The sequence below is a fragment of the Lissotriton helveticus genome, chromosome 2_1 (assembly GCF_964261635.1).
Source record: "Lissotriton helveticus chromosome 2_1, aLisHel1.1, whole genome shotgun sequence".
NCBI lineage: Eukaryota > Metazoa > Chordata > Amphibia > Caudata > Salamandridae > Lissotriton > Lissotriton helveticus.
In genome coordinates this window covers 1,172,481,437-1,172,505,777 of record NC_136059.1, presented here as the reverse complement: position 1 = coordinate 1,172,505,777, position 24,341 = coordinate 1,172,481,437, and the positions used below count along the sequence as shown (strand labels likewise).

Here is a 24,341-nt window from a genome sequence, read left to right as displayed (position 1 = left end):
TAGAACGGTGGGCAACCATTCTCAGGAGTGTGACCGAATAGCCTTCCCAACAGAGCACTGGAGGCATCCACAATCACGGTTACAGAAGAGAGGTGGCCCTACCAACCAAAGGGACCAGAGCACTACTGAACAGTAGAGGTAAAAAATGTCCCTTAGGGCAAACAAGCTCAAGACACACTCGTTCAAAACTGACTCAAACTCATAAATCCCTCAAACAAAGGGTGCACATAAATCAGGACCTGTTACATAAAGGTAAAATACTACCAAATTCGAAATGTAACGTCAGAGGCTTTATCAGCATAAAGAAAAATTGCATACTAAAAACATCATGATTTACATCTAAAAACATTCAGTATTATGCAATTCATATACAGTGCAATACATACAAAATGTGTTAAAAACAAACAAACGATGCAGGTTATAGCAACCTCTTAATCAATAAAAACAGTGCATAAGTTTCTTTTTGTAAAACCTCACATCAGAAGGAACCAAACAGTAGGATATAAGGAAGGGGAACCATTTGGAGCTAACGGGGAGACACTATTGCACAGTCTTAAGAGTGGTGTTACAAGACCTGATCCAACTGTTCACATCGAGTTCATATCCTGGTTAATATACACTTTAATTCATTACAGTAATTTTTCGTGGTTGGATTCAGTAGCATTTAAGCGTTGATGCGTTTTGGTGGTAGTGAATTATTAATCCCACCTTCTTCAGGACAAAAAATGTATAAGGATCGTAACCTCCTTCCTTGGAGAACTAAAGATATGCGTAATATAATAGAAAGGGGTACATACAAAGACATATATGTGATAAAATTCCCTTTGGGTTCAAACAACACCCCTAGTGAAACCATATCTTCAAACATATTCTACAGTCCTCTCACAGACACATCATGGTGAACTCAACCCTCCTTCCTATTGCATCTATCAGTTCATTAATCGCATTTGGTGTATTACAGTTCACTAGAAGGTCCTCTCCTTACTCATAAACACTCCCATACACAGTCATTCAAAACGCATCCATTTGCTCAGTTTTAGACTCCCAAAATACCGCCCTCACCACTATTAGTGATGTGCGTCCAAATGATGTGGAAAAGCTATAGCATTGTCTGGTAGGTATCCATTTGCTGGACAACTCCTGAAAGGAGCCCCCCACCGTCCTGAGGTGAAAAAATACTGCTGCTTCCCAAGGGATGCTGAGGTCACTTTCTTTGGGTCCTAAGGGCACTCGTATCCATTGCCTTGCCCCTGGAGGTCCCACTGGACATCGATTTGTTGCTCCCCATGGCACATCTTCGGCAAGGAAGGAAGGTGTGGGATGGCACCACAGGGGCGCTGCACGGTTCCTCCTCGACCACTCTTTGGGAGCATGCACAGGGAGATTCCACGCATCTCCTCTGAATGCAGCCGGGGCATCCATCAACAATGGGCAGAACACACCATAGGACCAGGTTGCTCGTGCTGCCCTGATCCTTTCGAGGTCCCTATGTGTTGGTGGGTCAGCAAGCCTGCCCAACTGGCGGACCACAGACTCCCCTGCCCCCCACCGGTCTCAGTGATGGGACACTCTAGACCTTCCTAAACTGAGCACCCACATGCCTTCTCTTACCATGGCTGCCACTCACTCCGGCAACCCATTGCAAGTCCCTGACAAGCTTGATGCTATCCTTCAGGCAATCGAGAGCTAGAGGTTTAGGTCGATGCAATGGGCGGAGGACATAAAATCTCCAAAAGGAAGACCACAGAAAACCTGCAGAATTAGTCACCCAACCTGAGAAGTCGTTGGCTGTACTCCAGCCCCATACCATGGACCTCCAGAAGCAACTCTGGGATCTACCTGAAAGAGTGCACTTACTAGAGGATAGCAAGAGGATTCCAAAGGCCAGGCCCAGAACATCAATATCGGTGTGTTGGTCCTTCCAGAGGGCAGAGAAGGTCTCAACATGGTGGACCACCCAGAGACTTGGTTTAGAGAACTCCTGGCCCTCCAGGACCTCAACCCGTTCTTTTCTACCGAAAAAGGCTCATCCTGTGCTGGCCAGGTGCCCTACACAGGGCCAGCCCTGGGCAAATTATTGGCAAAATCCTTCGAGGACTGGGATGCCATCTCCTGTGCTTTGCTCTTGCAAAATAGCCCTTGTATCCTCATCTTTACAAACTACACGATGGCTGCAAACAGTAAAGGGCCTCCTTCCTGGGGGTCAAACGTAAACTCTGAGAGATTGGAATCAAATATGGTCTCCAGCTAAACTCACTCCTTCTCGGACCTCTCTGAGACCTGGAACTCAGATGAACTAAGAGGTCGCTTTGCACACCCGGGGACGCCTTATAGAACGTCCTCTTGGGGGCACGGTGGATGACAACTCCAAGCCCATAGAAGATCGTGCAAATTCTCCTCCATTTTGGCAGCCCTGTCCCAGGAACAGGTCCAAAGTAAATGCTGCTTGGCGCTAGACATGGTAGCCACGTTCTGGGACCCGTCCGGGGGCTTCTCTAGCTTCAATTTGTCAGATCAGATATCAAAGACTCCATCACAACCCCACGTCATGATCTTCACTCACCCCCAATAGTGACTCCCCAGAAGGCCGGTGACCTTAGCCTTGTTCTGTGGCCCCTATGATAACTGGGTGGACCACAGATTCACCTTAAGCACCACTGGCTCATCCTGGCCATCTCATATCCAAATACTCTTTAATTGTTCCAGATGTTTTCCTCTGACTTTGGAGCCTCAACTGGTACCACAGCCATAATAATCCCCGATGTGCCTCAGACTCCCCCTAGGACGATTGTTCACAAAGTTTGGACATTTGGCACTGCACCTTCTGCCCACAGTATTATTGTCTTATATCCCTTCCTCCAGGAGCTCGTTTTCCATCCTCACCAGTGCTTCCTCTCCTTCCATACTCTATTCATTCCGGAATCACACAGACGTACCTCCCTATAGGAACAGGAGTGGGTAACAGTTTGGGTGGGATGCCAAGAACCCAGACTTTCAACAACATCTCCTGAAATATTCGAGGTATGCAGATGCCTGCCAAGTGCTATCTTGCTTCAAAAATAAATCCCACATCATACAGGTGGAGGAGACTAGACTCCAGAAGGGGGTCAGATTATTGCCACAAATTGCACTGCCTACACTAGGGGTACACTGATATGGGTGAGGTCAGTCATTCCCTTAGATTACTATCCCAAGAACTATACCCAGAGGGTAGGTTTGTCCTCCTGGAGGTTAAACTTGATTGCTCCCCTCTCCTTATAATTAGCTTTTATGCACCCAACTCCACCTAAATAAAGTTTCTCCACTGTCTCTCGGCCAACCTTGCTAAATGGATGCACATACCATAGCTGCTGGGAATGGACTTTAACTGTACCCATCCCTAGACTGCTCCCCTCCGCCCTCTGTAGCTCCCCAGCTTAGGCCAACGACAGGAGCCCAATGTATGGCTACACCATTGTTCCTTGGAAGACATGTGACTGCACCACAATCTGGGGATCAGGCTCTACTCCCACTATTTCCCAGTTCATAATGTCTATGTTCACCTTGATAGAATAGTATAATCCTCTACACCATGCCTTCCAGCTCCATAAGAGACTACCTTGGAAGGCAAATTTTGTACCACAGCCCCCTATTGATGGTCATACATTGTGTTAGTGCCCCTGCCCCATCCCTATTTGGTGGCCCTTCGAAGACCCGATCTTTGCCATCTCCGATAACGCTCTTGAATATTTTGAGCACCTCAAGTGCTTGGCCTCCTAACCCCTGGTCGAATGGGAGGCCTTTAATGTTGTAATTAGGGGCCTCTCGATCCGCACTACCTAAGGGGAGTGCAAATTGACGCTTCGGGCTATCAATTTCCCGGAAGGCACCTACATCAACCTGGAAAGACCAGTCTTTGCTTTGAAGATCCCTCTCTTCAGCCTTTGGTTGCCCAACAATAGGATGAGGACGCCAGACTGACAGAGGACTTACGCTGCCTAGATTACACCTCTTCTACTGCCCACTCACACTCTGAAGGATACAGATCAGCCTACCTTTTGGCATGACTAACCAATAGGGAATCCCAACAATCCCTGGTCGCCTCCATCTGCATACTGGAGGGCACTCTTCTGCAGTAGCAACACGTAATCCTTGGCACCTTTGTAGCCTCTTACAAGAGTTTATATAGTCCTCACAGTGGACACTCCGCAGGATGCTATATGAGAGTTTGTGGACACCTCCCAGCTCCCTTGAATGCCCACAGCATTACAGGAGGACCCTGATTCCCCTATCATGGTTCAAGATGTGTGGATGGCAATTGCAAGCCTAGTGACTGGGAAATCTCCTGATATGGACGGCTTCACTGACAAATTCTACAAGACATGCGCACCTCTTGGGACTCTATCCTGACCAAGCTATACTAACCGGCCTTGTACACTGAGACTATGCTGACCATATTCTGAGAGGCTTCACTGGTCTAATATTAAAGCCTGGAGACCTCACAGACCTGGCCTCCTATTGCCCTAAAGCCATATTTAATATGGAATTTAAAATCCTCAATAAAATGTTGTCCTATTGCCTCAAGCAGGTACACCCCTGCGTGGTCTACAAGGACCAAAATGTTTTTGTTCTAGCCAGGAATACCTCCCTAAAAATCCAGTGTCTTTATAGAGTAATGGACTCTGCCCCAGGATCCAGGCCTCTATTGCGCAATTTGCATAAAGCTTTTGATAGCCTCCAATGTTTATTCCAGGAACTGGTAAAGTTCAGCATTGGGGCCTGCCTCGCTGTACTTACCTGCCTCCTTTATGAGATATAGTGGACTGCTCACCGAAGCTATCTTGGTTGGTAGGATACTAGCTAGGGGTGTCCTCTCGCCACCCTATTATCAAGCTATCAATAGGGCCTGTGGCAGTGCGGGATTGGTATGGCGCCCCACTGCACGTGCTGCACCATTCAAATAATGACCCTGTTGCCTGCAAGATAACTGCACTTGTGACTTCCTGTTTAGTAGTAAAATATAGCAATATTAGGTGTTTAGAGAAGTTTTGACAACTTTTTGGCCCGGTCTCACTGCTCCTGTTGCTTGATTCTAATCATGACCCTAATGCCTGAAAAATAACTGCACTTGTGACTGTCTGTTTAATTGTAAAATATAGCAATAATCAGTGTTTAGTGGGGTGCCTGGAGCTTTTGGTGCTGATGCCACTGCTCCTGATGCACTATTCAAATAATGACCCTGTTGCCTGCAAGATAACTGCACTTGTGACTGCAAGTTTAGTAGTACAATACAGCAATATTTGGTGTTTAGTGGAGTTATGACAACTTTTGGCCGCTGCACCTGCTGCACCATTTAATTCAAGCTCCTTTTAACTGCAAGGTAACTGCAATTGTGACTGTCTGTATAGTAGTAGAATATAGCAATATTAGGTGTTTAGAGGGCAACTTTTTGGCCTGAAACCACTGCACCTGCTCCACCATTCAAATCATGACCCTGTTGTCTGCAAGGTAACTGCACTTGTGACTGCCTGTTTAGTAGTAAAATATAGCATAGCTCTTGTAATTAAATAAAGAATTAATTTTTCCTTGGCATCATCCCTCGAAATCCCCCCTTACCCGGCCCCACCACTGTTACCTGCCCAGACTGTGGCTGCTCTTGTATATTAACTTTATTTTTAACGCGCAATGTTTATTACAACATTTAGAATTTGATCATAATGACGAAATGGATTAAGTGGAAAAAATCAATCCGATAATGCCTACAAAGTGCAAAGAATGGTACTGAGGCACGAATAGGAAATGCCACAAACGTTCTGCGGCTAAAGTATCTGCTTTACACAACTAAGTAATAAAAAGCAAGAATTCCAGCATACTGTTAGAACTGTGGGTCTCTAGTTGGCAATGGATTGCACCTTTGTACAAATAGGGACCCTTGCTTCTAGTCAGGGTAAGGGGGGCTACACTCCTAAAATAACCCCTGCTCAACCCTATGGTAGCTTGGCACGAGCAGGTAGGCTTATCTCAGAGGCAGTGTGTAAAGCATTTGTAAACACATACAGTAATACAGTGAAAACAATACAGATGGAAACCACACAGGCTTTATAAAAATAAGTATTCTTTATATAAACTTAACACAAGACCCAAACAACAAAAATCCACAATACAGTATTAGGAAAATGACCTTTAAATGGTAAAAATAGCATAGTTCTAAGTTGATGGTAAATGCAACATGTTTCTCACAAAGTACCTTTGGATGCATAACTCAAGATAAACAAAAGGTTCGCAGGTAGGGCGGTGCGTCGATTCCTTGCTTCGGGGGAGGCGATTCATCTGTTCCTCACTGCTTGTGCAAAGTAGGCGATACATCTGTTCCTTACCAGAGAGGAGGTGATGCATCGATCTTGTATTGCCTTCCAGTTACGAGGCAACAAGATGGCGACGATCCGGTGCAATGCAGCAAGATGACGTCTTTGATGCAGCGTGACGACATGAAGATGATGTGTGCATGCCCGACGGCCATGCGACGAACTTGGGAACTTCTGAGCCGCGACAGGCCCTGCGACAGGCCCATGCGGTGGCGACACACTTCTCCAGTGATGCGATGACACACAGCTGCGACGGAGACACGCTTCTCTGGTGAGGCGACGGCAACAGCTGCGGCTGCGACATTCTTCTTGTTGCGTCGAGCTTCCAGCTCCCAACAATGCGCAGGCTTCTGCAGACAGAATTCCCAGAAAGGAAATTTAGGGGGAGCAGGTGGTGAAGTCTTGTATCCCTGAGACTTCTGCAGGAGGCAAGCACACTTCAAGCTCTTGGAGATTCTTCTGCAAGATGATGAGAGTTCATTAAAAGTTCCTTCTTCTTTCCTTGGCAAATAAGTAAACACTGCAGGCCAACCCCGGAAAATAGCACAATAGCACAGGGGCAGTCAAATCCTTCAGCTTCTTTGGTTTCTCTCCTTGGCAAAGGTTCGTCTTAATTCCCAGAAGTGATCTAACGTCTTGGGGTCTGGGCCCCAATATTTATACTACTAATTTATTTGTTCTCTGAAGGCAGAGAGTGTCTGTACCTGGATAAAACCAGTTCTGTCCTCACTGGTGCAGCTTCCTGGCAGAAGGTGGAGACAGCATTGTTGAAAGCAGACCTGGCTTAGGTAGTTGAAAGGAAATCTCCTCCTACTACTCTCTATTCCATGAGGGCTCAGGGGAATGAAAGGAAATCTCCGCCCCCCAACCCCCCCTACTCTCTATTCAGCAAGGTCCTGTTCAGCCCAGCCCTGACTCATCAGACTGCTGGAGCCCAAGCCCTCCTGTCACTCACAAACCAGACATGCAATACACAACCTAGCTGAGGTAGGCTGGATGGGTAAGAAAATACCTACTTTCTAAAAGTGGTACTTTCAAACACAGAATGCAAAAATCGCCTAGGTTTAAAAGATGTAGCTTAACATTCTCTTCAGGCATACTACATTTGTTTTTCTACCATGTTCCCTGGGCCAGTTAGGATTATAAGATGTTATAATCAAACTGCCCATTCGGGACTATGGGGACAGGTAGCCTTGCAATAGTGAAAAACGAAGTTGGCTGTAATTCACTATCAGGACATGCCACACACACCAGGGCATGTCCTGCCTTTTACTTACAATGCACCATGCCCTTTGGCCTACCTCAGGGGTGGCTAACATGTAGAAAAGAGAAGGTTTAGGGACTGGTAAGTGGGTGCACTTATCACGTCGACATGACAGTACTAGACTGCACATAGGCTCTGCAATGGCAGGCCTGAGACACACTTTACAAGCTGCTTCTGTGGGTGGGCCAATCAGTGCTGCAAGCCCACTGGAAGCATTTGATCTACAGGCCCTGGGCACACATGGTGCACTGTACTGGGGTCTGACAAGTAAATCAAACAAGCCAATCATGGAGTCACTAATCCATTACAACAATTTACAATAGGGAGCACTTGCATTGTGGCACTGAATTGCAGTGGTACAGTGCCCAAAGCATGTAAACCAGCAAAAAGATTAAAAAAACAGAGGAGACAATAGCAAAAAATGGAAGGGAGACTCACGCCAATGGTACCAGGTCTAGCACATACAATAAGAAGCTGTCTGCCTTTTCTGTGGGAACAGATCTTATTTTGACAGTGAATGGGGCTTAAACATTGTGAACAGCTTTAGGAAGTATTACAAATGCATGCAGCCAGGGGAAGTAAAAAAAAAAGTTCTACACAAAAGCGAATGAACACAGTAGTTTGACGATGGGAACTGATAATAGCCCCTTTTAAGATATATTAAATACAAGAGATTTCACAAGCACAGAGCATGCGTTGCGCAGGTGAAACCTAACAACCAAGGGGGATTTAGAAAGGCCTGAAAGTTCTTACCAGATTCAGTTTTGGGAAAAGAAACTACTCCAGTTTTTCCAATTTCAGGAACTAAATGACAGATGGGGGTGATATTTTATGATTAAGTAGGTACAATCATCATATTGGATTATGTAAATCAATCAACCAATCAGGGGTTTTTAAAGGGTGCTACTCCCCCTTGAGGGTCTCAAGGTGCGGGGGTGCAGCTTCGGATCAGTCAAAAAGCCAGGTCTTAAGGCTCTTCCTGAAAGTGTGCAGGGTAGGGGAGTGTCTGATAGTGACTGAGAGTTCATTCCCAGCCTTGGATGCGACGTAGGAGAATGCTATTCCCCCTGCTCTGTTTCTGCTGATGAGTGAGGTCTCTGCTAGGCAGAGGTCGGCAAAGCGGAGGTTCCTTTTGGGTACATGAAAAAAAACTCTTTCATTGAGGTATTTGGGTCCGATGTTGTGGAGGGATTTGTAGGCGTGGGTGAGTAGCTTGAAAGTTACTCTCTTCTCGAAGGCGAGCCAGTGGAGGTCACTCAGGTGTTGGGTCATGTGCTCATGTTGTGGGGTGCTGAGGATGAGTCTGGCTGCGGAGTTCTGGATGGTCTGGAGTTTGTGCTGTAGGGATTTGTTGATTCCAGCCTAGAGGGTGTTTCAGTAGTCCAGTCTGCTTGTTTTGAATGACAGTCTTTCTTGCTTTGGGGGGGATCCACTTAAAGGTCTTGCGGAGGATGCGGGGGGAGTTGAAGCAGGTGGAGGCTACGCGTTGATCTGGCAAATCATGGTGAAGTAGGAGCCTAGAATGAAGCTGAGGTTTTGGGCATAGTCCATCAGCGTAGGTGGGTTTCTGAGGGCGGAGGGCCACCAGGTGTTGTCCCAAGCTGTGAGGGACGGTCAAGGATGAGGACCTCTGTCTTCTCTGAGTTGAATTTTAGGCAGCTGTTGCTCATCCAGGTTGCAATGTCTTTCATTCCCTCTTGAAAGCTGAGTTTGGTCTTTGCAGGGTTCTTCGTGAGGGAGAGGGTGACCTGGTGTCGTTGGCATATGATTCTATGCTGAGCCCATTTTGTCTGATGATGGCGGCGAGGTGGGCCAAGTGATGATCCTTGGCGTATCCTACAGTTAATCTCTGTTGGTTTGGAGAGGAAGGGATGGAGTCTGATCCTTTGGGTTCTGCCGACGAGCAAGGATCCAGTCGGGGGCAGATCTCGTATGCCAGTGTCGTGAAGTATGGCTGCAAGAGTGCAGTGGGAGACGGTGTTGAAGGCTGCGGAGATGTCTTACAGGATGAGGGCTGTGATGTGGCCCTGGTCCAGTAGCATACAGATGTAGTCGGTGGCGGCAAGGAGGGCTGTCTCAGTGCTGTGGTTGCTGCAGAATCCAGACTGGGAACGGTCGAGGATGGTGTTCTCTTCTACGAAGGTGGTCAGCTGGGTGTTGACGAATTTCTCAGTGACCTTGGCTGCAAAGGGGAGGAGAGAGATGATCCAGTAGCAGTTGGGTCAGCCGATGGTTTCTTGAGGAGGGGCTTGACCTCTGCCCACTTCCAGTCTTAAGGGAAGGTGCCGGATTCGCAGGTGGCATTGATAGTGTTGCGTAGTTTGGGTGCTATGGTAGCAGTGGCTTTGTGGAAGATGTGAGGCAGCCAGGGGTCCTTGGGGTCTCCTGAGTTGGTGCTCTTCATGGTCGCGGTGGTGTCCTCAGTGGGGACCGGTGTCCAGGTGGTGATGGTGGGCTGGCTGTCGTTTTTGGAGAGGGGGGGTGGTTTCTGGATTTTGGTCGCTTAAGTTGTCATAGAGGGCTTGATTTTCTGGTGGAAGTAGGAGCTGTGCTTGTTGCAGAGGTCCTGGGAAGGTGCAATGTACATTGCTTCGCTGAGGGGGTTTTGATGAATTGCTGGATGATGCTGAAGGGTTCCTAAGATATGCTGGCATTGGTGAGGATTTTGTTCCGGATGAAGGTCCTCTTGATGGTTCTTATGAGTTGGTGGTAAACTGTCATAGCTTGCTTGTAGGTGGTTTGGTCTTTGGTGGATTTGCTGTTTCTCCAATAGTTCTCAAGATGCCTGCAAAGTGTCTGGCTTCTTGGAGGTCGGTGGTGAACCAGGCGGTCTTCAGGGGGTGTTGTCAGTTGGAGTAGCGGAGGGGTGCAAGCGTGCAGCTGGTGATCCATCGCTATAGTTCCTTTGCTGCAGAGTTGGTGTTGGTCTTGGAGGAGGGGAGGTCGTGGGTGAGGGTGGAGTGGAGGTGCTCCTCTGTGACCTTGCTCCAGTTCCTTCACGGCAGGTGAGGGGCAGGCTTGTGTGAGTTGGTGGTGTTGAAGAAGAAGTGTACGCAGTGGTGGTCTGTCCAGAGGGGCTGCAAGGTGTGGCTGCAGTGGATGTTGTTCCCTCATGTGAAGATGGGGTCCAGGATGTGTCCGGCCTTGTGGGTGGGGGTGGTGATGAGTTGCTTCAGTCTGAGGTTGGAGAGGTTGTCCAAGAGGGTGGTGGAGTCATGGTCGCTGCGGTTGTCGAGGTGGAAATTCAGGTCTCCGATGAGTATGTAGTCCATGGAGGCGAATGCGTGGGGTGTGATGAGGTCGACAATGGTGGTGCTGAAGGAGGCGTGAGGTACTGGGGGTCCGTAGGCGAGGGTGCCCCGGAGCATGGTTCTGGGGCTGGTCTGGATCTGGAAGTGGAGGTGTTCGGTGCTGGAGAGGGAGTCGCTTATGCTGGAGGTGGAGAGTCAGAGGGAGCTCTTGTGCGCGATGGCAAGTCCTACTCCTGGGCGGTGGGGGTAGTCCTTTTTCTGGATTTTGTAGCCGCCGGGTATGGCGGTGGCAATGTCGGGGCAGAGGCAATGTTGGTCCATGTTCCCTGAAGAAAGCGAAGCCTAGTGAGAGGGTGACTAGGAGCTCCCATATCTCTACGGCGTGTCTGTGTTGGGAGTGCACGTTGAGGAGGATGCACTTCAGGGCATCGGTTGTGCAGGCATCCGGCATGGGTGCTTAGGTCGTGGGGATGTTGGGAGTGGTGAAGGAAAGTCAGCAGTGTTGGCATGAGAACTGGCCGTGGGTAGTGTTCGGGGTCGTCAGTTGTTGTTCCTTCCGGGGTTGAGTGCGAGGAGGGCAGCTGGCTCATAGATGTGGACGCTCAGAGATCGAGGGTCCCTCGCACTGACCATGGTCAGGTCGTGGATGGGTGAAGACGGGCTTGAATTTGGCGCGGCGCGCCGCCTTGCAGCGGCCACCATTAGAAAGGGAGGGAAGTGCAGCTCGGAGGCGGGAGCAGGATCCGGCAGGGGAGGGGCCGTGGGCGCAGCAGCGACAGGGAAGAAGGGCATGAACAAGGGCACAAACAGGGCAAAAACCGGAAAATGAAACGAGTGAGGCTGCCAAGCTTACAAATAAGAAAATAAAGAAAGTGGTCACAAACAAAGCACAACAGGAAAATGTGAACAAGCAAGGCTGCACAAGGAAACAAATTAGGAAACTAAAGAAGTGGGTACAAAACAGAGCACAACAATAGGGAGAACCACGAGGGAAGCTGGACAGGGATCCAATAAAGAACCGGCAGGCAGACAGGCAATGACGCAATTAGTGGAGAGGGGCCTCAAACTCCTACCAGCCACTAGAGTGCAGTAGAGTGACATAGAGCGAAGTGGTGCAGAGTAGAGTTGATAGGCATAGAGTGCAGTCATGCAGAGTAGCGTGTCGGAGTACAGGGTCGCAGAGTTGTGCAGAGTAGAGTGGTGCAGGGGAGACAACCATTACCATGCGGTTTTTACACCACGGTACCATTACAACGCGTCAATCACAAGCAAGTCGTTACAACGACTTGCGCTGGATGGCGCTATGTACTAAGGAATTGCATGATTTACAATTCCAACACCTTTCCTACTGTAACGTAGGCTGGAGTTGGAATAGTAAATCATACTATTCCAATATCCAGCGCCTCCAGCGCAAGTCGTTGTAACGACTTGCGTTGTGATTGACCCGTTGTAATGGTACCGCGGTGTAGAAACCGTGTTGTAATATCATACATCCGTGGTGCAGAGATCAGTGACATAGAGTACAGTGGTCCAGAGTAGAACAGAGTGGCATAGAGTGCAGTGACATAGAGTACAGTGGTGCAGTGGCGTAACATGCAGTGGCATAGATTATAATGTTGTAGATTATAGTAGCGCAAAGTGCAGTGGTGTAAACTATTTGGTGTAGGTGCAGTGGTGCAGGGTGCATTCATTTTGGGAAAGTGGTGTAGGCAGCATTGGCATAGAGTGCAGTGATCTAGAGTACAGTGGCATAGCATAGACTACAGATCTACCTTTCATGGAACAGCACACCAAGTGGTTCCAGGTAGAGTCTGAATAGAAGGGGGAAAGGAAAGAGTACTGAAGTACTCCACATTTTAGAGTGTGAGTCGTTGATCTGCAGGAGCCTAGCTCTATGAATCCTGGTAATGATGATGATGCTGTTTTTGATCAGTGATGCAATCAATAATTGTGTTAATGGTCCCAGGGAGTCTAATTTATGCAACAGAGCTCTGGGAGAAATTCTAATGTTGTTTATTTATAAACTCCTTGATATCACTTTAAATACATTGTTCCCGTTAACATCAGTCATTTAAAAAGTGCATTATATTAATTGAACATAGAGTGCCTAATTTATAATAAAACGCCTGACCTAAATGTACTGACTTATTACACCATGGTGTAAACGTACGGCTTGATGTACAAAGGGTTGTCAGAGCAAAGTTTGTGATCACGGAATTACCGGTTTTGTGACCACAAAACCTAAACTCACTATAAATCATAGGTACATTGGGAAGTCGAAAATGACTTTGTGACTCAAAATGTGCACTTTGTGACACATTAAGAATCATTAGGCAAAGGGTGAGTGAAATGGGCATCTCCGCTTCCCTTCTAGGTATTTGTAATAAAAGGGTAGAACCTCAATTTTGGGCAAGGAGAACACTTAATCCACACCCAATACCCTTTGCAACTTCCCAATATTCATACACTTCAGAAGTTTCAATAAAAAAAATATACATATATGCATATAGGTTTGTGGTTCCTCACAGTCCTCATCCCGGCATTCACAGCCCTCTCTGTAGGATTTGGTTTTTTTTGTGTTCAAATCGTTTTTATTAGACAAGAAAGAAAGAAAAGAAAAAGAAAGCAAATGTGAATCAATAATACAAACAATCATGTCATTACATTGCTGAGTTCAAAGAAATCAAAGTAAAGTAACACAGAGCTTGATCCAGGACCACACCTACTTGACGGATAAACGGACAAACGTGAGGATGGTATTGATACTTGAGATGACATTATGCTACAGTAGATGCATTATAATTGGTTATGATAACAAAATTACAGTTCCGCAATACAATGATAGAATACAGCATCGTAGTGATCTCAGTGTGGACTTGATTAACAGTTGGTTTTTCCAAAATATACAGTGTGCAAATAACCGTCGTGCTCATGCATCTTATTTCCAAGATATAGCTTGTGAAACCACAATGGAGCTCAACAAATAAAGTACAAGATCTTACTGGTAGTATATGGTAGTGTGCTGGACTATTATAGAGTAGCAGCGTGCTATTTGTGACTCGTCTCCGGATGGCTACTTGTCGGGCGTTTTAGGCGTCCAGCGATTACTGGGCATACTACGGCGGGTCAAAGTAGAAGGAAGGTGCATCCAGAGAGGTCCAGAGTTTCTTGTTGGTAACTTGCCAAGGGGAAGAGTGTAGAGCAGGATTATCTACTCCTCTGATGCAAGATAGCCACTCCTTCCAAGCAGTGAAAGAGACCTCTGAAGCTGCCTTCCAGTGACAGAGGACAACTTTGCACGCTAGGGTGAGTAGCAGGTCAAGGAGTTGGCGATCATGGTCTCTTAATAACATTGGATCAATGGCCCCCAGAATTAAGTAAATGAATTCCCTCGTCGGTTTGATGTCGAATATGTGCTCAATATAGTCAAAGACGTTGGACCAGTATTTGTGTAACATAGGACATTGGAATAGCATGTGTGGCAGGTCACCATCAGCTAGGGAGCAGTTCCAACAAGTGGGGGTATCTCTTAGATTAAGTTTAAATAATTTTTGGGGGGTCCAGAACACCCTGTTGAGTATCATGTATTTGGTTTGCGAGAGGATTGGTGATACTTTGTGTGTGAGGGCTGAGGCATGGATCCTATCCCAGTTAATATCTATTCCGGTATTGTTAGGTTCTGCTTCCCATTTAAGTTTGTTTCGTCTTAGTGATTTGCTTAGTGTCGGCGCGAGCAATTTGTAAACTTTTGATACAAAGTGACCTGAGGATTGTAGGTGAGGGAGCGTCGACTTTAACCAAGGTGTTGAAAGTGTGAACGAGCGCGTGGACACGACTGACTTTAGCTTTAGGAATGCATAGAAGTCAATTGGCTGAAGGGAATGTTTAGACTGGATCGTTGAGAAAGGCAATGGCATGTGCCCATCGTAAAGATCCAAGACCACGTTGATTCCTTTGTCTGACCAATATTTCCAAAAAGGGGACGAGCCATTGATCTTTATAAGTGGGTTACACCATAGGGATGAGGAAGCCGACTTCTTTACCTGTAGGCCAGATTTATGTGTATGGTCTAGTCTGAGAAGTGCTCTTTTGGTGTTGAGCATGATGTACTTAGAGTGTGTGAGGTGTGACAGGTCCATGGTGAGTACCGCTGCGAGAGGGGCTTTGCCTATGACAGCTTTCTCTATATTGATCCATAACGGCGTGTAGCCAGGTCCTTCAGTGAACCAGGAAGCCCCTTGTTTACACAAGAAAGCGGTTTGATAGTTTCTGAAGTTGGGTAAGCCTAGACCACCTTTTAGTTTTGGGAGTTGTAGTTTTTTCATAGAGATTCTGGGTTTCTTCCCCTTCCATAGGAAGTTACTAAATAATGTGTCTATTTTTTGTAGGAAGTCCTCTGTAAAGGTCATAGGGAGCATGCTTGCCATATAATTAATTAAGGGGGTGACCATCATCTTTAATGTCTCCGCTCTACCCCACCATGACAAGAATTTCGGAGACCACCCTTCCAGGAGCTTGTGTACTTTCTTGAAGAGTATATCTTCGTTGATTTTTAGTGTCATAATTAGGTCTCTCTCAAACTCCAGGCCCAGGTATTTGAAGCTCTTCGGTTGCCAGGCAAGCCCAGAATCGCCTAGAATATTTCTATCACTCATATTGTTTAGCATTTTCACCTCAGTTTTGTCCTTATTCAGGGAGTACCCGGACACACAAGAGAACTCCTCGATCGTGGAGAGCAAGGCAGGTATAGCTCTATCAGCCTGTTCACTTAGGACTAAAACATCATCAGCATATGCCGTGAGTTTGATAATGCAGTCATTAAATGGAATTCCCGGGATGTCAGCTTTCTCCCGAATTTGGTACAGGAAGGGTTCAATTGCCAGGAGGAATAGGGATGGGGACAAGGGGCATCCCTGTCTGGTCCCTTGTTCCAGTTTGAAAGGTGAGGAGAAAGTTCCACCAGCCCTCACTCTAGCAGTGGGACAGGCATATAGCGACATTACCAGTTTAGTAAAGAGAGGACCCAACTCGAATTTATGTAGTACTGCTTCCAGATATGTCCAATCCACCTTGTCAAACGCCTTTTCTGCGTCGAGTGTTATCGCAGCAGTGGGCGTGGAGAGGAGCTTAGCCTTTTCGATTACGTGAGCTAGGATTCTGGTATTGTCACTTGACAATCTGTTTTTCAGAAAGCCGGCTTGTGAGGGGTGGATTAAGGAAGGCAGCACTCTCTGGATGCGTCTTGCTAGGATTGAGGCCAAAAGCTTACAATCCAAGTTTATTAACGAGATGGGCCTGTAGTTTTTGGGGAGTTTAGAGTCTTTCCCTTCCTTGGGTATCACGGCAATCATTGCCTCGGTCATCGTTCCCTTTACCTCTCCCGTAAGACTAATCTCGTGAAACACGTTCAGAATTGGTTTCGTAAGCGTTTGTGCGAAACATTTATAAAATTTTGCCGTAAATCCGTCTGGGCCAGGGGCTTTCCCACTCTTAAGAGACTTGATCGCGCCTGTAACTTCTGCCTCAGATATCGGTTTGTTTAAGGACTCTTGTTCTGAGGAGGTAAGTGTTGGTAGTGCGCACCTGGAGAGGTAATCCTCCACTCTCTCTTTCTCCACATTTACATTCTTGGTGTATTACTTCTCATAGAAATCTTTGAATAAGTCGGCAATTTTATTGGGGTCCGAATTGGGGGTGCCTTTGTCATCTAGTAGGGAATTGATCGTGTTCTTTTGAATTTTAAATTTAAGGTAGGCTGCTAATCCTTTTCCCGCCTTATTAGATTCACAGATTTTAAAACGTTTCCTTCTGTCTAACCAGACTCCTGCCCTTTCACTTACTATTTTTATTATAGGCATATTTTTGGTTGGTCAGTTCGGTCAGCGATTTTGCACTTCTACTGTTTAGGTATTCGTGTTGGAGTATTGAGATGTCTTTTTCTAGTTTTAAAAGGGCGGCATTATGATTTTTGTTTATTGCAGATGATATTTTTATGATGAGTCCCCTTATGGTGGTCTTTAGAGCTTCCCATCGGATTAAGTCAGAGGTGTCACCCTTTTTATTAATTGTTAAGAAGTCTTTGAGGGCGCATTCTATAGTTTCTCTATGCTTCTCATCATTCAGAATGGCGTCGTTGAGGCGCCACATCGACTGGTGGGTTAGCGGCTTAACATTTGATAAAGTAAGCGAAATGCAAGAGTGGTCAGAGACGAGTCTTGGTGCAATGTTTGTGTCCTCTATTCTGGCTACAGCGTTCCTAGTTATGAATATGTAATCAATTCTTGAAAACGAGTCGTGAGGTGGGGAGTAGAAAGAGTAGTCTCTACCGTCGGGGTTTTGTATACGCCATGTGTCTATCATGTGAAATCTGTTACATAGCTTAGTGAATTCCTTATGGGCTTTGCCTGGTCGGAAGGTGCACTTAGAGTCCCTATCTAGGGCAGGGTCAAACGGAAGGTTAAAATCACCTGCTAGTATATGAACCGATGAGTCCGGAATAGTGTCAATCTGTTTTGCGAGTTCTAACCAGAAGGAAGGTTCATGTGTGTTGGGGGCATATACCGTTGTAATGTAAAATTCAGTGTCGTCTTTGATTAATTTCACCGAGATCCATCTGCCTTTCGTGTCTACGGAGGAGGAAACCACTTCCACATTGGCCTTCCTAGCTAATAATATCACTACCCCGTTTTTCTTAGACACAGCTCCGGAGCCTACCACTTCAGTAAAGAATTTATTACGTAGGGTGTGAAAGTGTTTCGCCTCTAGCTTTGTTTCTTGTAATAGGGCTATGTCTCCCTGTTGTCTACGGAGATAGTCAAGTACTTTTTGTCGTTTAATCGGTTGGTTCAAACCCTTCACATTCAGTGAGAGTAATTTAAGGTTATCTATGGTTGTCGTCTCTATGGGAGTGTCTATAGTAGGAGCCATCATCTGTCGTGTGTGTAACATTCTGACTTACTGCTTTGGGCTATATTAGTATTAGAGGTTGCATGTGGGCCTAGACACAGTTGGTGCAGTACTACGCAGGACATAATATTAGTATAAGTAAGAGCTGCATTGGTTTCAAGAAGCACATTCGGTTGCAAGATAGGATGCAAATTAGAGAAAACAAAGCAAAACAATACACAATATGCAAAAACAATCCCCCCCTCACCCCTTCCATCCTCCTTCCACCCACCTCCCTTCCCCACAACCCTCCCCTCCCACCCCAATAGTAGAAAAAGAACATGGCGACTCGGGAACGACCGCGAGGCCGCCTCCAAGCAGCTTACTCAAAACTATTAATCGTAAGAGCTGCAAAACACACCTCAGATCAAAAGTGTAACAATTACGTAGGCAAATAGATATAACAGTAGTGCTGTAACAGTGAACCCAGCAAAGGCCACTATAGTGACTGTAGCAGTGGGAATGAGGTACGTCAATAATAACTGATGAAATGTCCAGAAGGTACATAAAACCTAGGAGATGCACTACAAAACAAAGTTACAACAGATTACGCAAGTATCGGAGCATAAGAATACTAGCATAGTAATCTCAACAGTAGTTTCTGTAATAGGCTCCAGAGAGACTATACTGTCAAATTCGAATCATGATAAGAACCACTGACATTGCATCCAAATGGATCATAGAACAGGGAACAAAGTGGGTGAACCATAAATGTACTAGTAGAGCCGTACAACTAGACATCCATTTCCGGCCAATATATCTAACAGGTTGAGGCCAAAACATGGAGCAGACCCAATAAGTAGTGACAAAAGCCATGGACTTTGAGCATATGGAACATAGTGCAGAGCGAAGACACCCAAGCTCAGTTAGGTGGACTATGAGGAGTCAGAGATCATGGGTCTATTATTATAGGATAATCAAAAGCTCATCCTAGACCGGATGCAGAAGCGCTCATCTGGTCCGAAGGGGAAACTTCCATTTTGCCGTCTCCCTGGTTGAATAGTAGGTGCCGTAGTTTTTGCGGTTCAGAGAACACATGAGTTACACCCTGTATTGTTACTTTGAACTTGGTCGGCCCGATAAAACCATACATGTATCCAAGTGACTTTAGTTGTGGTCTCATTGCAAGGAAAGCTTTCCTGATATCCATAGTTTCTTAACTGAAGTCCTGTGAGATGAAGATTTTGTGCCCTTTCCATAGTACATGGTTATGTTTACGGACGAAGGTAAGAATCTGCTCCGTGTGTTGATATCTTAGCGGCTTGCACACTATCGCTCTCGGGCCTTTCTGATCCTTAGTGATTCGCCCCGGTACTCTATGTGCCCTGTCGAACTCTAGAGGCTGAGTGAAAGTTAGATTTGTGGCCTGTGTAAACCACTGTTCAAGGAAGGTTATGCATGATCCTAGGGATTCCTCTGCTTTTTCTGGTATTCCAAAAATTCTCAGATTCCCCCTCCTATTTCTGTCCTCCAATTCCGCAACTTTCCTCACAAGATGATCCGAGCACAGGGTGAGTTTCTTGATGGCTCCACAGGTTTTATTTTCGGAATCTTCCAGTTTACTTATCCTGCTCTCGGATTCCATCAGCCTCGAGTTGATGTCCTTGATATCTTGCCGAACTGCAACAACCTCCTCTTTGGTGGATTTGGCTAGGTCTCTTACTTCTTCCAGTCTGCTCAAGATAGTCTCCATTGCTTCCGCTAGTTCCTTTTTCCCTTTGACTGGTGTTGGTGGGTCAGACTTCAAACGCTTGGAAGTTTTCCCATTGTCTTTGTCCCCCATTCTGAAGCTAGTTGGCTGGAGATTGCCAGTGCCTTTGTATTTCTATTGGTTGGTCTGGTCTGGGAGCACTGTCGCAGCACCCTTCGTCAGCGTGCGGCTCAGAGTAGTATCTACAGATAACAGCTTGTTTCCTTGGGGTTCACAAAGCTCACAACGCTGTGTCTGGGTCGTGTTGCTCCAGTGTAGGGCAGCGCATTGATTAATTAAGCTCCTTTATGTGGAGTTCATAGCACGCAGATGTGCCTTTAGGTCTAGTGGGGAATTGTGGATAGTGATTTGCGCTTTGTTTACGGGAAGGTTATGTGCGCATTACAGTCAGTCTGGATACATAGCCCCACACGGAGAAACATCAGTAGGAGCCGCCATTTTGTACATCTCGTGGCGCGTCTCTTTGCTTACAGGTTGCTGTTGAAAACACTATCAGTGTGACACACAGGGGCAAAAATATATACTGATCTCAGATCTCCAACAACCTTGTGGCCAATCAAGATCCCACACTGAGAGTGAATCGCTAGTGAGACACTGGCAGACAACGTGCACTGGCTTGGTATTCACTTGTTTTCGTCAGTTCATTGAATTCAGCATCTCGCTCATTACACAGTGGGTGCACACGATAGGGAGCATTATTTGTGTGCAAAATGTCCTGCAAGCCTACTATCAGTAGCGCGGACCATAACAGCGGGGGCGCAGGGTGTTCTGTGCGCAAAATCGAATGCGCCGGTAAACCGCCATTTTAAACGGTCATTTCTCGCGCCGTTTTTCCCCTTACATTTGCCAATAAACTTCTTTTGCGAGCGCGCTTTACTCACGACCCAGCCGCTGAAGTGCAATTTCCTGGAGTCATACACCGCGCTGTAAAAGCATTGCCTCGAACAGTGATGAGGCGAATCAGGTGCTCCGGGAGGCCTCGTGGGTGTAGCCGGGTCCGGGCTCCGACCCGCTCTGCAGCCTCCGGCGGTCAGGGCAAAAGGATGTTTTTCTCTGCTTCCCGGGTGCGGATTTGGCTCAAATTTTCAGATTCGTCGGGAATGATGTTCCGACATCCAAATTCCCTCTTGAGTCAGTAGAGGGGGTCGGATTGCAGCCCTCTGTATTCAAAAGATCGTAGCTGCCTGGAGGAGGACAGAATTACGCCGCCATTTCTCCGGCGTCCAAGCCACGCCCCCCTCTGTAGGATTTGTAAACAGATTCTTGCCTCATCAATATTAATGGAGCAGGACTGCACAAATCCCACCAACGGCCAAATGATGTCCCAAGAAAACAAGAATATAAGCTTTTTGGAAGAAGAGAAATGGTGTGATCATGTATTGTAAGGAATAAAATACCCTCTAATGCATGTTAAAAATATTTTGCAAACCACTTCAGAATTCAATAACCTTACACAAGTAAATGAGGTTTTGGCTTCATTTATCTCTATGCCACTGAACTCCCCAGTGATAGTAATTGCCTCATAATGCACATAAAAGGCAACTTTATCCCATTAATGTTTCATATTTAAAAGCACATTAGAACGTGTTTGGCAGAATTTGGAAATATATCTTGAGCAATGCTTTCACAGAATGGTGCAAGGTTGATGAATTGTGCTAAACAGAATTCATACCGAGTTTCTGTACCACGCTTTTTGTGACGCACCGGGGGCGCAGTGTACTTTCCCATATTTACAAGGCCACATAAAGCCAACTTGCATCGCTTTTCGTGGCCTTGTAAATACAGCCCCTTATCACGGCTCACTTTGTTTGAAAGGGGAATGCCTTGTGTGTTGCTGTGGGTGTTCCCAGGCAACACCCATGGATCCTGCAGCATTTCCCGATTCACGAGAAATCAGAATCCTGGAAATGCATCAGAATGCTACACCTTCCCAGGGAAGGCGTAGGGAGGCGCAATGAGGAGAAATGTTTCCATTTCTCCTCGTTTATTTCTCTTTCTAAGAGGACAACACTTCTTGTGATTGTTTTTGTGCAGGAAGGTATCCAAGATTGCATGTCTTACCATGGTTGTAATGCATGTTTTGAAGTTGGATTCACTGCAGCAAGTTGAATACGTCTTCAATGAGGCTCTGACTATTTCTGCAATCGTTTGCGTTGGAAACAATCTCATTCGTTTTGAAATGTCATACAGCAGGCTTGTGGTTAGAATGCAAAAAAACAAAGAAACTAGTGTTAACGTTGGTACGATTCACATGCTCATACTGTCGGAGCTTTTGTTTTACTTTTCAAAAGCAGGGTTCATTTGGAAAAAAAACTTAAATAGGTGCAAATAAGTGCAGGTTTTGTGAGGGGTTTAGCTTTGCTTTCCTGAATTACAGGTTTCTGAATAATGCCAGTGCTGTCTAGTCTTGATGCCACCCCATGCCCCTAATTACAGGTATTTAAACAAAATGTATAGTATAAACATGATTTGATTACTAATGTTTTGAGATGCGATGTGTATCACTTTCCCAGGTACAGGATGATATTTCTTTTCTGAGGACGCCATAAGACACTCTCTTACTGAAAGTGAATGTTTTCAAGGTCTCATCCACTGGGATCACAGTATGATTCTCCTGAGAATTTGACCCTGTACCACAAGTAGTGATCTTTGTATCAATTATCGAAGTGCCTAAGGGCACTAGGATCAGAACTGAGTTTTGTGAATTGTGGGATAGTGCTGACAATTATGATTTTAGAATTGTATCCTTCTTTTCTTAACCTCATTGGTCCAGAGTGTGAGACTTCTGCACAAATGTATTTTACGGATATTTCCCTTTGTGCTGTGCATTATAAGAGAAGCCTATGTTTTAGGGCGTTGCGTTCACGTTCTTTGAACGTTAGGAGACGACACTTAGTCGAGTTCATCTATAATTAATGACTTGGGGCCTCATTTATGAAAAGTGACGCATCGTTGCATGAAAACAGCGATGCGTCACTTTTCACTGCGCCTCTCCCTGTGACACTAACGATGCGTCATATTTCCAGTATGACGCATCATGTCGCAAGGAGTTACAGATACGTCAGTATTTCTGACGTATCTGTAGGCGCGAAAATGTGGCATTGCTGGAGTGTGTTACAAAAGTGACGCAACTCCAGCAATGTGTACTTTCATATGGGCAAGTCCCATGTTGTTAGTGCCTGCGTCAGTCTTACGCCTGCCATGTTTTTATATGACAACTGACTGGCTGAGTTTGAATTATTTCTGCAATTATTCAGTCTTTTAATAAACCTTCATGGTTTTCACTATATATATATTTTTTTAATGCCTAATACATTTTACACTGTACATTGCAATTTACATTGAAATTTATTGGACATAAATCTGCATGAAAATAACCTGATTCATGACAATCGAATAACATCCGCAACAAACCCTTCACTCCATACTAGACTGCCACTCAAAACTGCTTCTCTCACTCAACTCATATACAAAACAGCATATCCTGTTGTCTGTTTTTTTACTTTCTATGCTTACTTGTTGGATTGCCCCACATCAATTCAATCCGACCATTGAGAAGCACCAAAGCTCTCCTCTTTGTTCCACCTCTGTTAAAAAAGAAATCCACACAATCTCGCTCTTTCTCCGGAAATGCCCCTAACATCTGGAATACCCTCCATAAAGACCTGCGTTGTGACCCCTCTTACATCAGCTTTAAAAAAGACCTCAAACTGCACATGTTCAACAAATGCTGGGGTGCTTAAGCCTCTCATTTAACTCCTTTTCTACTCTCTCCCTTCCCCTCCTTTTCCCCTCCCCGCCCACGTCTTTTTCTTTCCTACCTGCTTCCAAGCTCCCTTCCTTTCAGTTACTTCCTCCTCTTCCTTACTACAAGCTTTCCTCCCCACTTTTTCACTCCTATCCTCCCATTTCCCTCCTACCTTCCAGCCTTCCTCCATCTGTTGTCACTGTTTAAAATTGTCGATTTCCCGTACCCTTTTGATTTATGTAGATAGTTCTTTCTTACCAGTCTGACACATGTAAAATTGATTTTTTTATTTGTTCTCTATATTTTATCCTGTTTTGAATCCTATGTTATGTAACTCCTGTACTATACCCACACTCATGTAAAGCACTCTGATACCCTTAGGTCGAGCCAGAACTATATAAAACCTTTGAAATAAATAAATAATTATTAGCCAGTAATCCCTCTTTACTCCCTCATCACCTAACTACACTCTATTTATACCTATCATACTTTTATCTTGACCTATCATATCTACCCCTCATGTACCCCAAGCTACACCCATCATATCTAATACCATTGAAACACATCTAATCCCACCTCAAAAATGTGTTGGTAAATTACAGAAGAGTTAACGCTGAGAACAGAAAACAAAAACAACTAATCAAAAACACTATATCAACAACTAATACGCTGGTCCTGGAGTAGCATGATGCTCACCCTAAAGTGATTCAGCACCTCATTTGGGGCATTATACAGTACATAAATGTAAATTCAATGCAATATAATATCCACATAGGTGATGTATAATATTCACATAGATTATATTGCTTAGCTCTCTCTTAACATCTTCTGACAATACATTAACTGCACCTCTATTGAGGTGTAACTGAGCTCTCACAAACAGGAGAAACAATAGAGCAAACATTTGGTCTCTAGAAGTCATTCTTCAGACTTCTCAATTGCTAGTGGAAGAGGTGTGGCGCAGAGGCCAGGGTGCCTGACTCCGGATCATGGGGTTCACGGTTGATGCCTGGTGCCGGGGGCAGGTTAGCCCACCGCCATGTGACTCTGGGCAATAGCTCGCTTAATCTTCCCTACA

At 45.7% G+C, this 24,341-nt stretch overlaps 1 protein-coding gene across 1 annotated transcript in view; it reads right to left on the bottom strand.

Annotated features, from left to right (window-relative positions):
• LOC144820220 (vitamin D-binding protein-like) overlaps positions 1-24,341 on the bottom strand; it is a 125,308-nt gene that overhangs the window by 19,898 nt on the left and 81,069 nt on the right. Inside the window, exon 4 of the mRNA XM_078677822.1 lies at positions 21,577-21,709. Within this exon, the coding sequence (XP_078533948.1) occupies positions 21,577-21,709 (133 nt within the window). The remainder of the gene's footprint in view (positions 1-21,576; positions 21,710-24,341) is intronic.